Genomic DNA, 19,040 nt, shown 5'->3' with positions numbered 1-19,040 from the left:
CATACAACCAATATGTTCATACCTGCTACATACACTGGTAAAATGTTAAAGTGGAATATTTTGGATTGCTGTTCAGTCAGAAAAATAGATAAACATACTGCTGTCTGCATCACAGTTAGACTGCTACTAAATATGACAATATGGCAAGCAATGAAATCTTGGCTGATTGTGTGGTACACTGTTAATGTTGGTATACATAACTGTAGTGGAATACAATAAAAACCCACATGTCACATTGAATAAATGATAGGATTCAATTAACTGATGCGCTGGGCAGTAGTAGAAAATGGTAGTCCAAAAAAATACTTCAAATTAAATGATAGGACTTCTGAGGTTGACATGATAGACATGTGTTTAGTAAAGTTTTCATTATGAGGCTTTACTGTCACCTTGTGGCAAGAAAGAGACATTCAGAAATTTCACACTGACCTGGTGATGTTTTAACTCTTTGAAAATCAAGAGGCAGTGTTCAATAAATTGTTTCAGTATTTTTAATGCAAATGTGAAAAGCCTTGCTTATAAAGGATATGTGAACAATTCTGTAAACAAGCATTACATCATGACTTGTGACAGCATATGTTGACCACACGAGTATAAAACTAAATTAAATAGTCAATAAAAACCGAAGCACAACAAACAATATCAAAACATGACACTTTGGTTTATCTTTGGCTCATATTTGTACAGCAGTGGGGCAGTAAGGCTCACAACAACTCTTAAAATGGTCGAAATATCAGACACATTTTCAAGAGGATGTGAAAAAAAAACTGCCACCTTGTGTAACCTCTGAAATCTTAATAATCAGAGTGATTATACATTATAGAACAACTCTAACCAATACGACTTTTAATTCCTCCTGGATAAAACATTTTTTCGCCAGTGGGTATGTCATCATTAGCTCTGTCCAGCAAAGTTATTTTTTGTATAATTTCTGAAAACAATTATGCAAAATAGTACTTTGCATTTTTTGTTTGTGTTTCACAGATTCTTGTATTAGAAAAATACTCTCTTAGCATTGGAGACCAATATCAATAGTGGCACTGTGTCCTTGGACTCCTGAATTGTCAATTGAGGCATACAGAATTACTATGACCAGTTGTTTATATTTGTGGACCATAACATAGAAAAATATGGACACAAAATTACTATGTCATAGAGTTCGTTCACAAGCACCACCAGTGACAGAACAAAAAAATGTGACAGTGACATTACAATGTATATATATATATATATATATATACACACTGTTGTATTAACCCAAACTTTGCATGAGAACACAGGAAAAACAAATTAAGTTCAGCCAACAGAACCCCGCTAGACTGCATGAATCATAGTTTGAGTGAGTTGACCTCTATGATCTGCTGCAGGATGTTGTCTACGTCGGTGGTTTCCAAACTGATACCAGCCAGGTCCAGCTGGGGCAGGAGCGCTGTGAGAAGCACCACAACGTTGTTACGGATGTCGTGCAGACTCTCCTGTGCCAATCTGGTTGGAGAACAATTTAACTGTTAATACTAAGACTTAACTTACAGTTTTATTTTTTTAGTTAAATAAGTTAAATTGATGACTCAGATGAAATCTCTGTCCAGGGGAATTTTACCTTTTCATTTACACATCAGCAAAAATGGAGAACATGACTGTGAAATTTTGCCATCAGAATAAAAAGGTGGGACTTCTTTTTTTGAAGAAGTGAAAGTAGAAAGTGGAGGGGTGATGAAGATAGAGGCTTACATTCATACTAAGAATGTTTGGATTGGTTTATTTTTTAAGTTGGAACATTTACAATTTTAATTTCATTCATATATCAAATGATACTGTAGGTATATATATATATATATATATATATATATATATATATATATACACATACATATATATATATATATATATATATATATATATATATACACATGTGTATTTGAACATGTGTAATTACTTGTACTTAAGAGGGTAAGATAAATCAAAGACACTGATTTTTACTGCCATTTACTTTCAAAATCTTCAACTGAACAATAGCTGAGTACCTTAATTCTGACAAGTAAAGTCTGTCAACAAGCATGAGGGAATACAAAAACATGTTTTTTTGCTCCTTGGTCAAAAGCATGATTCCCTAAAGCTATTTAGAAAGCAGCTTTAGTGGCGCTTGTGCATGTCTGTCTAGAATACACACCTGCTGTCCTCAAGTCCACAGGCCTCGCTGTCATTGACTCTCATTCTGCTCTGAGTTTCATTCTTCTCCCTCTTGGCTCTGTTCTGATCAGGCTGCTCCTTCGGCCCACAAACAGGCCTTGGACTCTGGACCATCACCCCCTGAGGTCCCGGAGCCCGAGCAGGTCCACTGGATGACGTAGAGCTCTGATGGAGAATATTTATTTATGTGTTAGTTGTAATTTAAATGACCAAGCATTTAAAGCCCATTTAAGCACTGATTTTAATGTACCAAGAAGAGCATCCTGAGCTCTGTAAGAGTCAATCTTTCTAATGTTTCCTTTTTTTTTTTTTTAATATAGAGCTATACAGCAGTTTGACACCACAGATTTTTAGTAATTTGTGGCCATCATCAATCCAGTAATTTGGGCTTTAGGTTAATATATTTCAACAGTTGTGAAATGTGGGAAACGTGATGCCATTTTTTGTGAACTCCATATTTTAGCAACTGTATGTTTTAATTTAACTGAACAAACTGAATAAATGCTGCAAGAAATAAAATGTTATCTTTTAGCTGGGTTAATGGGAAGAAATAGACTTGTGAATGGCTTTGTGATGATCACTATCGTTGAAGTTTGTCAAATTTATCTGTAATTTAAGGTATTTATGGCTCAAGCCATTTGAAGACAAAAACAAAGTCATGCAGTTGGCAATATTACAGTGCATTAAGTCAACGCAACTCACACAGGAGTAAATATGTTAGTCTTTCGAACTATCCAAACTCATTTATAGGATGTCAAATTGACTCACACTCAGAAAATGTTATTTCATTTCTACTGTCTGTTGAGCTTTTTAAATTTATCTTCATTGATTTGTTTATAAAAAATTTGGGTATAAACTCTGCTGACCTCAGCCACGTCAGTCTGGCAGCCAACCGCTCTTGTTGCAGTGGATGCTGGTGGTGTCACCGGCTGTCCTTTTTGCTTTTCAGTGCTGCTGTCAGCAGTTGTCATCGTGCCTTGAGTTGTCTTGCTAATTTCCAGACCGAGAAGCCTTCGTAACCTTTGAGCCTCTTTCTCCAACCCAGCCAGCTTCTGGACTTTAGCTTCCCAATCACTCCCTTCTGGAGGCAGTGGTCTGCTCCGTTGGCCTTCAGTTCGGCTCAGAGGAGATACCACCACCGTCTGGGTGGAGGAGAGTGAGTTGTACCATGGCAGGGTACTGGAGCCTTGCTGCACTGTGTCACCTGTCTTGTCTAACCAGCTGCTACTCCCCTGCTTGTTCTTCTCGGGTACATTTGTTTGTTTCTCAGGGTGCAACTCCTCTGCTGTGTTCCCGTTGTCGGGCTGTTGCTTCTCCCAAAGGCATGGCTTCTTTTTCACACAGTAAAATAATGATCCTGGTTTCCGTTTGAGGCTACAAAAGAGTGAACAAAGGCTGGTTAGTTAACTGAAGGCATTAAAGATCCTTACGGTGTTTTAAACTCCTAAACTACATATTGGACATTCTTTAAATTATTGCTAACCACTTACTGTTTGAAAATGAACTTGTAAAGACTCTAAACATCCTTGAGACAGACAATCCATCACACTAAGCATTAAATCATACATGAGAGTGGTATCGACCTTCACATTTAACTCTCTGCAAGAAGGCGAATAAGTGTATTTAACCAAAATGTTGAACTATTCCTTAAAAGTCCAACTGATATCTCATTTAATTATCCCTCTCTGCTGTCAAAAACGATGTATTTAAATGTATTGTTAATAGTTTTGTTGAAAAATATCAGAAAAGCTCCTTTCTGTCTGTTAGTGTGTTAGAGGCTTGATTGATTGACATTAGCTGGCAGGCTAATGGTGTTACGCTGTGAGATAAAGTAAATAAACTGGTGTAGCTACAAGTCATGGACAGGCAGTTTGTTGCTAAAAGGGATTTTGAAAAGCAGTGAAGCATGTAACTGAACTGAAATGACATTTTTAGGTATGTTTACATGCTGTTTAAGTGCTGCAACTGATAATCTAAGTAGCTATCTATCCTGCTAACTGACATTAGTGGTGTACTTTTCCCTGGCTCAACAAGCTAAAACGTGTGTTCATGTTGTCGTCTTGTGTGTAGCAGGATGCTATCAGGCTCAGTGTGACCATCTGCTCTGCCCATGATCGAACGCCACATTATCACTTTATACAAGATTTGATTTGCAGCATTGAAATGAGGTCTAGATGACTTGACACTTCCGTTACTGCTTATATGTGTAAGGTTTTGCATCCATGGTAAGCATACCAGAACAAGATGTTAAAACTGTTTTAAAAATTTAGTTTGGGCTACTTTTTTCATTGCACAAAAATTACCTTTACTTCTGTGCTGAGGATACAACTGTGTATTTGCCCTCTTATGCCTCTTTAGAGGTCCAAATAGAGAAAAAACACAACGCTAACATGCTGATGTTTAGCAGGTATAACATTTACCATGCTAACCATCTTAGCTTAGCGGATTAGCTAACATTTGCTAATTAGAACTGAACACAAAGTACAGGTGAGGCTGATGGGAATGCCATTGGTGTTATTTGTTTATATATATGGTTATAGGCACTGAAAAGTGCTATATAAATAAAAAAGATTTGATTTGCAGCATTGAAATGAGGTCTCCAGCTACGTAGGTGGATGGCGGAGTGGTATTTCATTGAAATAATGCAAAACTAGGGGGCACAGTCATGAAATCAAAGAATTTAAAATAAAAACTTCTCTAAAGTAAATAAAAAATTTTGACTTCTGATTTTTTTCTCAAAGAACACAGTACAAGTGATTTACAGAGCAGATATGTATGCTGTAGTAGACAAAAAAGGCAGTGTCATTTCATTTAGACTTTAAAAATGATTTTGATAAGATAGTAATATATAGTATAGTAATATAAAATATAAATAAAAAAATAAAAAAGATGTACAAGGATGTGCTTGATCATTGTGTTCCTTACATTTACATGAGTCTGAACATACAGCATGCATCATAGCCCACCTTATCGTGCCAGTGCTCTTTCCGTCTCTTTCCATGGGCGCCATGTTTGTGTCTTTTGTTTTGTTGGTCTCTTTGTCTTCAAGGCTCTGAGCATTTTTGTCATTTTCCGAATGCACCTGTCCATGTGTAATTAGTGTCTTGTCTTTAATGACTGTGTCTCTTCCAACGGGCTTGTCTTGTGTGACTTCAGCTGTGACTTTACTTCCTGTTTGTGCATCATCATTTGCCTCTGTATCTGTGTTCGTCTGATTGTGTTCTTGTGTGTTTTCCTCTATGTGGCATTGATCTACTGCAGCTGTGTGATCAGGTGTGTGTGTGGACTGGAAGGTGGGCTGGCTGGGCTCTGATGAACTTCGTGAGAGGATCTGATGTTTAGTCATTTGTTCCTGGAACTCACACACCTGAAACACAAACAACCAAACGAATGTATTAAATATATCCAGAAGCAAATCAGTATACTGGTACTGTTATCAATGGGTTTCAGTATAAGAAACACTCATACCTCCAGTGATTTTTCTCGTTTTCTGCTTTTGGGGTGCTCTCTGAGGGAGAAAGCCAAACAGATTAAAGAGTTGAGAGGGAGGGCAGATCAAAATGGTGGGATTTAACTTCAAGAAAGTCATTTTTTCTGCAACTTGCTTGTTCATTGCTGTAATCATTCCAAGATGACAAGAAAGTAATCTATTTTTGAGATTTTTACCATGAAGAGATTAAGTGAAAAGTTTATTCACAGTATGAATAAGACTGTGCTCAGATCGAAATTAGCACTGCTTCAAAAATGTAGTCTCTTTATTAGTTTTGATGAGCCACTGCTTTGTCACAGCAGAGGTGGGTAAAGGGCACCAACAAAAAACCTAGCGTAATCAGGCAAAAATGTTAAACTTGGCTAAAATATTGCTGCAGTGTATTTCAACATCATCTGGTAAGATGTTGTGTTGGCCAATCAAAGATAAGCAAGTACACATTTTTAATAGAATACTTCTATGGCATTATAATATAAGCTTTTATCCATATAGCAATAATAACCTAGATTTCTAATAGGATTAATTGTTACAAAGGAGATAGTGAAGCACAGAGAGATTGTAAGTAGGCACATCACAGCCACATGCAATTTATACACTTTCAATTACTTACCTAGTTTTATGAAACTTTATGAAATGCTGCTTGTAAGTTAGTTTGGACTTTATTAGCTTGCAGCTGAGCTATCTTGGTAGGTAACTTCTTCCAGATAAACAGCAGTTATCTAAGCTAGTTGGCTAACTTGACTAATAGTCAATTAAAGGACTAGTGGGTAAGATTTAGTGATATCTAGTGGTGAGGTTGCAGATTGCAACCTACTGAAAACCCCTCACCTCACCCTCCCCTTCCAAGCATGTAGGAGAACCTACAGCGGCTGTGAAACTTGCAAAAAACACAAAAGGTCTCTCTGGAGCCAGTGTTTGGTTTGTCTGTTATGGGCTACTACAGAAACATGGCGGTGCAACATGGCGGGCTCAGTGAAAGAGGACCAACTCCCTATGTAGATATAAAGGGCTCATTCTAAGGTAACAAAAACACAAAGACTCTTATTTTCAGGTGATTATACACTAATTAAAACATACTTATGAATATTTTTTTCCATATTCCATTTCTGCCAAGTCCGTTCTGCTAGATGCCACTAAATTCTACACACTGGTCCTTTAACTTCCAATAATTTACTTTTTTTTTTTTTTTTAATAAGACGTTTAAAAAGTTTTTAGTTTAAAATTCAAGTAACAAAAACTGCTCAATGTCTACATTCCCCTGTGTTTATCAGTAACACTTCAACTTGTTTTGACAAAAGGAAAACCCCGACTTCTCATTAGTCCTTCCACGAGTTTGACTTCTCTCAGATTGTCAGACAAACTCACACAGTCACATGGACACCCCCACACCGGAAATAAGAATGTGAAACTGACAGATGGAAACCACAAAACAGCATGTGAACCCGCACACACACATACAGGCAAGCAGGAAGTACAGCAGTCAGAAATAACGTGTGAAACGTCCGTCTGTATAGAAAAGCTCACACATACACACACAAACACATGCACGCACACACATGCATGCCATGCACACACACACTCACACATTGAGACAGAGTTTGAGATGTCTAGAGAAATGGGAATTTACTGTTTCTTGTGGTTCTTTTGGTAGCTGGGCGTTAACAACTCCTCGCTCTCTTCTGCTTCCTCTGGTGAAGTGCAACTTCTGAAAGACAAAAAGACAGACATGGCTTAGCAACTACTGCTGCTGATGTTTAATTCAGGGCACACACACACACACACACACACACACACACACACAGATGTTAAATTCAAGGCACACACATACACACTGGCAGGGTAATGAAATGAGGTTACCACACCTTTCTGAGAAGATGTTCTTTTTTAAATGAGATTAATTATCTGATGCATCTCCTCGTTTATCTGTTATGGCACATGTAGATGACTTGACACTTCCGTTACTGCTTATATGTGTAAGGTTTTGCATCCATGGTAAGCCTACCAGAAGGCTTACCATGTGCTGAGGATACAACTGTGTATTTGCCCTGTTATGCCTCTTTAGAGGACCAAAATGAGAAGAAACACAATGCTAACATGCTAATGTTTAGCAGGTATAACATTTACCATGCTAACCATCTTAGCCTAGCGGGTTAGCTAACATTTGCTAATTAGAACTGAACACAAAGTACAGGTGAGGCTGATGGGAATGCCATTGGTGTTGCAGGTATTTGGTCATAAACAAAGATATCCATGGGCCATGAATATCTGTATAAAACTTAATAGCAATCCACCTAATAGTTGTTGAGATGCTCTTCTTCAGTCTGGATCAAAGTAGTGGACCAACCAGTATTGAGCATGCATGAGCATATTTCTTTATTTGTATGTATGTTTGTATATATGTGGTTATAGGCACTTTGTGCTTATGCTTGAAAAGTGCTATATAAATAAAATTATTATTATTATTGCCACCCATAGAGCCATGCTGTTATGTGGCTAAGGTGAGGTAAAAGCTCTTTTAAGTTTCTTTTAAGCAAATTTAACATGCTTGATGATGCCAGGGATCAATGATGGATCATAACAGACCTTCTGGATATATAGATTGGATTTATGGATGTCAGTTTTCTCTCAAGAAAAGGTTTGAGACACACCTGTAACGTGCATTGGGGTTCTGACTGCAGTTCCAGCTTTCAGGTATGTCATCATAATGATTCGCAGGAATGCTCCGCCACTTGAGGCACTCCTCACACTGTAACCACATGGGACCCCTGCAGAAACAGACCAACATGGTGAGTACTTTCAGTCAAACAGAGCTCTGTGCAAAAGGGGAAGTCCGTTCACCAGAAAGAAAAAAAGTTTCATGATGATCTCAGTGAGTTTAGATTTTATGTGCATGTTGGTTGAAAAGCTACAAACACAATGAAAATATTTTATGTTGATCATATTTACAGTAAATTTTTTAGGTCAACACAACAATAAACTAAAACTCAGTTGGTTGCAAAGGCTCTTGACATTCCTTGCCTCTGCTTTTTCACTCTTCTTTATTATCGTCTTGAGAGCAGCTCCAGCAGCAGCGTTTCCATTCTCTGGTTTCAAGCTTTGTTAAAGAATGACCTCATTTCACTTTCAGTTGAATTTACACGTTCCAACATGACAAACTGACCTATACCTTCCTGAATTGTTACTGTAATCGTCCATAAAAGGTGTGTGTGTGTGTGTGGCATGTTACTTACACTCTCCCAGTGGTTTTTACAGCTACAGGAACAGACTAAAGGCGGCTTTAGACTTTAACAACGATTGTGTAAGTTTATTGCCTGTAGCAACGGTTTTCAAGATGCGTATGATAAAATCTTGGTTGCAATCAGTATGAGGCATGTCATCTTGTGCTCTGAATTTATGGTGAATTGTAGCTCTACCATGTAAATGGAAAAAAGTGTATGAAAGCAGAGGCACATCATCAGCTTGCATCATCCATCTGTGCCGCTCTGATGTTTCAAAAAATGCAGCAAAGTCAATAGTTCATAGTTCTTTTTCTTGTGCCATGAACATATTAAGGAGAACAATTGTGTTTTCTCCCTAAACTTTGTTCAAAAAACTGCACTCATATGAAATTTCATGCCGGCCAGTGTATTCTGTGTCATTTCATGTCATATTCTGACTGGTTAGTTTGTATACGTGGTCGTCATAGCAGAAGTCACATTGTGAGAATTTCGCCTCAGACTGTCTTTGGTCGCCAAAGCTCCAAATCAGTTTGACCACATCTCTCTCACGATTGTCAACTTTTGTTCCTGACAGCGCAACATTTCACAGTATAAACCCTATAGCCCTATGAGCTGAAATCTTTTTCACACTTGTACTAACAAAGATTAGCCAAAGTTCAGTCAGGAAGACTATCTTTTGCATGTTCAGGTCGTTTAATATTATTTCTCAAACCATCTGTCATTCCCATCCCGAAGGCATGCTCACTTATAATTTCCTTGCTGTCATTCCACTGGGTGTCAATTAAGACATCAGCTGTTCACATCAGCTGATCACATCTAACCAATAGCATGGTGACACACCTTCATTTGTCAGCCTATCATAATGCGGCTCACTTTTTAAATATGTTTTCTCCTTCTTTGCTTTAGTGCTTTCATGCTGCTGTTTTGCACGCCCTACCACCTCCCCATCACCGCCCAGTCTTTGCAGATTCATCAGTGAATTGCCTCATCAACCTCATCAACCTCATCAACTTCAGAAGTCATCAGCCACCACCACCACCAGTGTCTGGACTCCATGGGGAGATCTATCTTGCTGCTGCTCATGACTGATGTCCTTCGATTCAAAATCTCCCTGTAGCGTCTAAGTGCCAAATACTTTTGTTAACACTTAATCTTCAAATAATAAATAATAAACAACTAAAAAACAATTCTTTTTTGTCTCTCCTGATTGAACTACTGTTACCGAGACCCAAAACAAAGTCAACACTCACTCGTCAGCGTCCTCCTTTTCTTCATTTTCATCTCCTTTGTCCAAAGCCTGAAACTCGCGCTCTCTGGCCTTCTTCTCTGTCATTGCTTTCCAGTAGTCGTTGAGTTTTATGCCCAAGGCGCCTAGAGTCAGTCTTGGGGAAAAGAAAAAGCAATATTAGTATATTAGTCATATATTTCTGTACAGGTCACTGAGAAAACTTGGCCTGTTGCTAAAATTACTTATAAAACTTGTACTGTACCTGTATTCCTTTGTGTATTCAAAGTCTTGCTTGTTGTGAGCAGGTTTGAGGAAGTTACACTCGATAATACCGATGACCCCGACTCCTGCCCGCTGACCTGAAGACTGTAGGAAATGAGAGAGCATAAGCAGAGGCAGACACTCTTTATTAATAAACTCACAAGCCTGTGGTGTGCCTATAACACTTGAAGACATGCAGTATAATTAGTTTCCTCTACCTTCAGCTGGCAGCCCACTTTCTCGTAGGCCTTGATGAGGCGGTTCTTGTGGTACATCATGATGCCATAGTGGTCTCTGTTTTTCGGATTTAGCCCAAAGGTCACCTTCACTTTCTCTTTCTAATAGACACCAGTCAAGGTTAACAGCACTGGACTAAATGCCAAACAAATAAGAAAATGATTATATCCTGTGAAGTATTGAAAATACAATTTTAAATGTTAAGGTGGCTGATTTTTTTTTTCAAATGGCATGTTAAAATGACATGAAATCCAACCGTTCATTAAAGAAAACATTTTAAAAGCTGCAAATCCTACATATAATTAGCTTCATACAACTAGATTACAAACTCAGATTTAAATCTGGAAAAGTGAACGTTTCAACCGTGACATGACTCGTCTCTATAGACCAAAAAAGAGTTATAATTTCTATGAATACAGCATAATTCTACATTTGCATGGACTCTCTCTTGCCTCAGATTTATTCTGGTGAATTTTGTGGATACTGGGTTTTTGGGCGGATATGGTTGAACAAATTAAACAACGTTTCCTGAACAGCACAGATGTTTTTCCATTTTGAAAATCGGTAAAAACCACACCACTGACAGTCACAAAGAAAACTTTAAATCTTGTATTGCGCAGCCTGATTGAAATGACATTTTTCTCAAACTAATTTACCTATAATCATACTAAACAACTGTGGAATGGCTTTGCGATGTTAATACAAAAGCTCAGCTAATAATTCTCTATTTACAGCTCTTGAGAGGAGATAAGAAGACGTAAATCAATGACAAATATGAAAGTGAATTTATAAAGCATTCTAAACAGATATGAAACCAACATGAATTTGCACTACTCATTTTCATTTTCCCTTCTCTCACACGCTTTCCAGACTGGTGGAGTTGTGAGAAACGCAGTAGGAGTTGCCTTGACACGTTCCTGCTAAAGAAGCACTGTCATCTACAAAAGTATCTGACCTCATGTTCACTTCCTGTTGCCCTTCGATAATATGTACGATTACAGATGACATGACTTTATAGCACCACCACACACACGCACACACACACACACACAAAGATAGCGTAGGGATACACTGAAGTGGGGTTTATACACATCATGCTCAATGTGTGTCAGCCTCTTCGACACCAACTTGGCAAGAATTTTCTTCCTCCTCAGTATGATCTGAGTCCTTGGCTTCAGGTACAAGATACTGAGGTAGGCCTGAGATGAACAGATAAAGAGAGAGAGTGCAAAAAGTAAAGTAACCACAGCTGTACTGGGGCAGTGTGTTACTACAAAACCACAAGCATTTCTGGTAGTGAAAAGTTACTCTAGTTTCACGCTTGAAACTGGCAGATATACAGTCAAACACATGCTTGCGTAGGATATGTAGGGGTGTACCCAAACCTTAACCACAACCACTGCTTCTCTTACCCTGAATTCTACACTAATCCTCTTAACCACTAACCCAAAAATCATTCAGATCCAATTGTATGTTTTAACTCTTGTTATACGTTATAATGTTAATTATCATTATCATATTTGACCAATTTATATTTTGAACAATTCTTACATCTTCATCTGTTGAGGAAGATCATGTGATACAATCAAAAGCACCAAACAGCTACTATATGGACTTAGTAGTGAGATTGTTTAGTCAACTACTGATTCAAAAGTCATAAAAGAACTTTCATCCCCCAACTTTTAAGCCAACATGAATATAAGTCTAAAATAAGTCTATGAAATGCTCCGAAATTTGCTATCGAAATTTGACCAGTGACACAATTCCTTCACTACACAAATTGTGTGATGCGATCAAAAGCTCCAGAAAGCTCTTGTGGTGAGTTGTTTTGTCATTTTATACTGTGCACTGTTGCGGTGATTTGACAATGAAAGTGAATTGTGTCTTGAATGACACAATTATTCTTTGAAAATGCTACACGTGACTCTTTCATATCAATAAATCGGTGCCACATTCATACTGAAACAGTGGTACAACATATATTCCATGTATGACTGTACTAGTACTGCTTTGTTATCCTGTTATTACTGCAAACACACAATAAATGCCAGCTTCTACACTGGGTAGTTTATCCTCTGGACTGCAGCATTACTGTAGAAAACAGGAAGAGGGTGCTGTTTTGTCAGAATTTCTAGCGCCTGGAAGGCCAAAAGCTCCATGGTCCTCTTTGTTTATGGTGATTACACAGGTTTATATATACTTTTTATCCACTCACCCTGAGACTGTAATGCATGTCTGGGATGTTGTGCTCAGCTTTCAGGGATCCACTGTTCCTCAGACCTTTTTTCAGTTCCTCGATCTGAATCTCAGGCAAACGGAAGTCACTCACGTCGTTTTCAAAGTCGATCTCTGGCTTGCCATCCTTGGCCCTTCAGGATAAAATCAATGGAAGCAGAACGGGTAATGACATATTGTATATCTCTGCTCTCAGATCACTTTTTTTCACTTATCTGATCAGTACCTGGCATTTGATGATTATAATTATAGTGGGGACCCTTTTCTGAGTGTGAAGAGGAAGTGAGAAAGAAGAAAGGCTAAAAACTCCTGAACATGAACTGTTGCTCTTTGCAGCAATTTGACTCTGAAGTACTAAACTTTGCTTAAAACAGCCACAAGGACAAGGGTCAAGAAATCTTTCAATGTTTTTCTGCTTTTCAGATGACAATGATATGAGGGTTTGATTTTGACATGGTGTTGTTTTGCATGGATTTGTCTAAAGGCGTGCTTAAACAAACACCATATGTGTATGTTAATGCTTATTTGCCTGTCTCTATGTGTCTGTGTTTGCATATTCATCAATCTCACACGTGACACATTAGACCTACACTCAACACACCTGCTCCACAAAACTAAAAACACGAATGTGTGTGTGACCTCAAACTTTAACTAAATTTAAAAATGACTTATATGTGGCTGAAAAAACCTCATCTGATGCATTTTTACTTTCAACCCAAATTCAGCTTCAGCAAACATGAGATTCTGACCTACGGATGTTCCAGATTAATATCTTGGTGCCTTTTTTGGAGAGGATCGAGTCAAAGTGTGTGTGTATCTGCTCCTGGGAGGTGATGATGGAGTGTTGGAGGATGGCTGCCAGGCTGGCCTCCGAGTCCTCAGTCACCACCAGCGACTGTTACACTGAGTTAAGGTCAAAATATAAAGGAGCTTGCAAGGTGACAAACCTATTCTCTACCAATCAGAGTGAAGAAGCTGTTTTATGGCTCTTGATTTACCCTGGATACTAATTCCCTGGTATCACAGCCTTAAACTTAGTCTGCCTATTTGTATTCAAGTAAATCACATGGTGACATTCAAGTCTTTTACAGTACACCACAGACGTGTTGGTTTACAGTAATTATACAACACACACACTGAATCTAGTGGCTCAAATATTCTTTCTCATGAAGGATATTGGTTTGTTGGTTGAAGGGGACAATGGGGACAATGACGGCCTGGGCCTTGATGTTTTCCAGGTAGGTCTGAGACAGCATCCCCACAGTCTGGCAACCCCCATTCTTGGTGAAGATGAGGGCATCACGGCCCAGACGCATGGAGCCAGACTTGAAGCCGTTCCCATATACGCCGATAGCCTGCTGACTGGCCTTACCTGAGCCCTTTTCGGTAAAACCAAAGCTGGATATAAAGGCGAAGACAGTGAGAAAATAAAGATTTATTTGCATATTAGGTGCAACTAATGATTATTTTCATTGTAGATCATTAATTGATTTGTCATTTACTCTATAAAATGTCAGGAAAAAGTGACCTGAAGGTGTCCAAATATATCTAATTCACAATGCTATAGAATAAAAAAACAGTTAAAGAAATGACTTAAACAACTACTAGATTATCATAATGTACTGTATCACTCTACTGTATATACTAATGTCTTAATCTACCAGTCATTTCAGCTCTCTGTATATGTGTGGAATTACATGCTTTTATTTGTACAAATTGTGTGAACAAGATGGATACTATGACATGTGGGTGTTTTTGGTAAAATGTGTGTGTGTAGTGAGAGAAAGAGATGCCAAATATAAAATGTGGTTTATAAATGCTGGTGAGTCACTCGCTGGTGAGTCACTCCTACATGCAAAAGAGCAACTGTTTTGTGCATTTGCCCTTCATGTGGATGCACATTTACGATGTAAGTGTGTCATACCTGAGCATCTTGTGCAGTTTGTTGGGTGTCATGCCGCTGCCGTTATCGGTAAAAGTTATACAGGTGTGACCGGCTTCTTCAACTACATCTATCCAGATCTGTTTAGCGGATACACCGGGATCTGATGCATTGTCTACAACATGAGAGGCAGAGAGAGAGAGAGAGAGAGAGATGGTCAAAGACTTTTTCACCATTTTCTAACATTTGCGCGGCCAAGCAAATAGCTTGTCGTCACGGTGCTCCTGTTCCATTTGCATATATGTAAATAAGCTGATATTCATATATTCGGCGCAAAATTGGACCCTCTCTATGCAAATAAGCCTCGTTGCAAAAACAGTCTAATTTAAAAAGACCAGCGCTAACTGCCACACGCGGTTAGGTGGAGTTATTAGCATCTTCAGATAGTAAGGGGGGGGGGGGGGGGGGGGGGGGACACACGCACTTACACTTCCAGCTGCTGTGTGACACACAGCCAGCTGTGGGCACCTAACAGAACATCAGCACTGGTGCTTCTGCGAAATCCCGGATACACAGATAGTCACATTAATAGATGTATTTTGACAACTGACATTTCAGTAGTTGTTATAGATGAGGAATACTAGAGAAGTAAGAGAGGCGAAATACATGAAAGTTGATATTTGTGATTGTGGAGAGCTCTGTGTGTGCGCACCTCTGCTAATTAAAGACGAGCAATTTGAGGATTTTGTGCAATTTTCATTATGGACCAATCCGTGTGTTGAAATATGGAGAAAAGCTTGAAACACTGAAAACAGCTCCGTTCACTCAATCAAACGCAAAACAAGAGCAAGTTGCACTAAGCTGCAAAACGTTATGTGTTTGCGCCAGCATATCATTAGCGCAAAATCTTTTGTGAATAGAACCTTAAAACGGAGCAGATTGCGGATGCAAATGCTGCGCAATTCACGGTGCTATCAGCGGGCGCAATCCATTCTTTGTGAATTTGGCTCATAGTATTATCGGTATAGTTATGATGAAGAAAAATGTAATAGTACATTTTGCCTCGTTTTCTCTTCTAAACAAGTTAACATCAACTGGAAGGTTGATGTTAACATTTTTGTCTGTCTGCTCGCGTTTCTTGTCCTGTCGTACTTTTTAAAATCGTATTCAGCAACTGAGTCGGTGAGTTTAATATTATTATCGTTACTATTTGTTACAAGTTGGGTGAAACCGTAATTTCCCTTTAACACCACTTTACCCTAGCTTAGCAAAAAGCTTCACAAATATACTAAAACAAGGTATATAGAATATTATAGGACATGAGAGCTGCATTCATACGAGTGTTCCTGTGATTTTGTTCCTTATATGTATTAGAAACATGACAAACACCACTACTACAGCCAGAAACTGCACTACCACGTGCACAGCATATGGTGCACCGCATATAGTTTATATAGTAGTAGCTTTAGTATTTGCACCAGAGCTGTAAATGTCCAGTTTTTCATGAATTACAATATATTTTAATGATACATTGTAACTTTCAGGTGTCAGGGACTTTATGCTGCACTTGGTGACTACCTCTTTGCATTGTGTGAGCAGAGAAGGCAGTGCAGAAGTGTGATACACAGCACTGTGTCTCATATCTGCATGTATACACTCCCATTTCTGATGAAACTCGGCAGCCAACAGACTGCGAGCACGTCTGAACCAATGAGAGCACACAGAGTGGAGGGCTGTCAATGTTGACAACCCAGAAACAGACGCTTTGCATCACGTGGAAGAACAAATCAAGTGACTCATTCAGTAGGGGAGGACAGGGTTAGTTGTCACATTTGTTAAATGTCGCTCCCTAGAGGGCGCTGTTAAAAAACGTCGGTCCTGAGATATTCAGAATTGGGGTCAGAGGTCACCTACAAGGTCAATTCAGGAGAAAGACACTTGATATTAAGGTGAGAGGACATTTAGTGTTTTTCATATCAAAATGTAAACATCTCGCTCTTCTAGTTTCTCTTCTAGGCTTTTACACAATGGGTTTATAATAAAACAATTATTACCATTAAAGAGTATAAGGGGAGAGCGATAGTTTTTTTCTTAGCTACGCTACAACATGTGGTTGTTAGCTTTGCCTGTTGCAAAATATACCAGTAGGGGATGCTTGTAACATTCATGAACATTCAACATGAAATGAAACTTTTTAAATTAATTTTTAAGATTGCCTCCATTTAAAAAAAAATCTCCATTAACCTAATATAGAGGCAACCAACGCCACGATGGGGATGGTTATCACAAGTGCACAAGATGTACTTGACAGTCCACATCTTTTGAACAGACTAAGCTTAAGGAGAGTAACTTCCCTCCATTCCTACCTGACACTTTGGGCTGCCATTGCACATTGAAAGGGACTCTATTGAGGATACAGTCTTTGAGGGATTCAAATGAAGGTAAAAAGTGTGACTACCAACCCTGATCTCCCCTACTGAAGTCCAAATTATTATTGTTTTTTTTTTTTTAATCAGAGGCACTTTGTCCCTTTAAATGCACAGGTCTATGCCAGAAACTCCATGTCACATTACACTTGATCACTGTTACAAGTTATTAGAATTTTAAGAATAGTATCACAATTGCATGGAAATAATAAAAACAACAACATAAAGTAGAATACAGGCTTATTTGTTTTTACTTAACAACATAACTTTTAACACAAACACTCTTCTGTACTGTGAACAAACCGCCGACACTGTGTTAGGTGCGTGTGGCAGTAATAAAATCGTTACGGGTGTGAAAGAGGAAGTCCACTCGGTCCATTTTAGTCTACTTTGCACAGTCTGAGACAGCGGAAGACTGCACAAAATGAAACCGTCAAAAGTTGCAATAGGGACAAAGAGAGCGCTGCACAGCTGCAGCAGGTGTTTCGGAGTAACTCTTCATAATGGTGCCTACCTATTAACTCTGCCACCGCGCTGAAGGGCCAGGTATGACTCGTTGAATTGCTGTTCAGGAAGGAAGGACTCATCTTGAAAAAAAATAAAATAAGTCAGACAGTTAGTTTCACTTGTCATTTTTCTGTTCTGCAGCAAAAAAGTCATTTGGCAACTTAATATCGCACAAATCACACATCACACTATATAAATGTATATGTGTGTATAAAAAAAGTGAAATACATACGGAACTCAGACGAATCCCATGCTCGCTCAACCTCGCCATGTTTTACCACTGAATGTTTTGCCTCGTCCTGTGGTGTCTGTTTTCTGCGACACAGGCAGTGGGCGTTGCGTGCTCAGAGCCTCACTGTCAATATAGGAAGTCAACTGAAATGAACTGAGAGGTGAAAGAGGTGAACAAGCAAGAATTTACAGCTGCCAAACTCAGAGATAATTGAGGTGTTTCGCCTCTGAAGATGTGCCAGGTAGTCTTAATCACACTATAAAAGAAATCTTCATTCTCTGAATACTTTGTGATCAGTACAGTTTCACCTGTCATCCTGCTACCGAGAGCTATTCATCTGAAAGCCACGTGTAATTCAAGTGAATGATAAGAATGGTTCCTGTGTTCAGTGTGGTTTCATGCTTATTACGGAAGCTTTAATTAGGATGAGATAGATGGTTACCAAGGTTTTAGGGAAATGTAAAAGCATTAGAGGAGAGTAGTTGAGGTAAAAAAAATAAAAATAATAATAATGATGAAAAGTGCCTATTCAATCATTCGGCTGTCAAAAGACTCAAATATAACACAAATTAATTTGTAAATCTTGTGTTTTTTCCCCCATTTTTTATTAACAAAAGGATAATATACAAACATTCAGGTAAACAGTAGCAGCACATACAAATCACATTTAAATAGTATAAAGATATATGAAGAACATTAAATTAAAATGTTAAAATACACTTAGGTAAAAAAAAAACACAGGAGCATGCATGTACACAAAATACAAACATATTCTGTCAGGTTTCAGGGAAAAAAAAGTTCCATAATGTTTCAATAGCTTGTTGCTTTCTTTTTATGTTGTTATTGTTTAATAAACTGAGTGATTTAAGTAGAGAATTCAGTTCCAGGAGAAAAGGTAAGATCTTAGGTAGTGATTTGGAAAATTTCTGTTTGTGAATAAAAAAACTTTGCACTTAGAATAATTAAATTAAACAGATATTCAAGAGCGCCATCATCTGGATTATCATAGTAACAAATAATATCTTTAAGATTATAGACAGTTAGCAACTTCAAAAAAGTGACTCTACATCTGTCCAAAATTTTTGGGATATTTCACAATCAAAAAACAGGTGAGAAATTGTTTCTATAGTGTGT

At 38.3% G+C, this 19,040-nt stretch overlaps 1 protein-coding gene across 1 annotated transcript; it reads right to left on the bottom strand.

The window, feature by feature from the left end:
• Nucleotides 1–477: 477 nt before the first annotated feature.
• Nucleotides 478–18,042, bottom strand: zgc:152774 (uncharacterized protein LOC553526 homolog). The gene is made up of 17 exons (XM_067599426.1): nt 17,907–18,042; nt 17,682–17,754; nt 14,784–14,916; nt 14,037–14,257; nt 13,609–13,756; nt 12,840–12,993; nt 11,695–11,823; nt 10,606–10,725; nt 10,389–10,492; nt 10,149–10,280; nt 8,329–8,445; nt 7,308–7,385; nt 5,659–5,698; nt 5,157–5,557; nt 3,057–3,564; nt 2,171–2,355; nt 478–1,485 (listed from the first exon to the last, which is right to left on the bottom strand). Exons 1-17 carry the CDS (start codon nt 17,943–17,945, stop codon nt 1,329–1,331), a joined length of 2,739 nt encoding a protein of 912 aa, XP_067455527.1. The 5' UTR covers nt 17,946–18,042; the 3' UTR covers nt 478–1,328.
• Between the last annotated feature and the right edge of the window lie 998 nt (nt 18,043–19,040).

The sequence above is a fragment of the Thunnus thynnus genome, chromosome 9, assembly GCF_963924715.1.
Source record: "Thunnus thynnus chromosome 9, fThuThy2.1, whole genome shotgun sequence".
NCBI classification, from domain to species: domain Eukaryota; kingdom Metazoa; phylum Chordata; class Actinopteri; order Scombriformes; family Scombridae; genus Thunnus; species Thunnus thynnus.
This window is presented reverse-complemented; position numbering and strand designations above follow the sequence as displayed.

Bases quoted from the DNA above. Each gene is read 5' to 3' on its own strand.
- zgc:152774 (XM_067599426.1), bottom strand. From the start codon at position 17,945: ATGGCGAGGTTGAGCGAGCATGGGATTCGTCTGAGTTCC. The intron at 7,386-8,328 runs GTGTGTCTCAAA...TTTGTCTTTCAG, and splicing joins AACCCCAATGCACGTTACAG to AAGTTGCACTTCACCAGAGG. The intron at 3,565-5,156 runs GTGGGCTATGAT...ACTCTTTTGTAG, and splicing joins AAGAGCACTGGCACGATAAG to CCTCAAACGGAAACCAGGAT.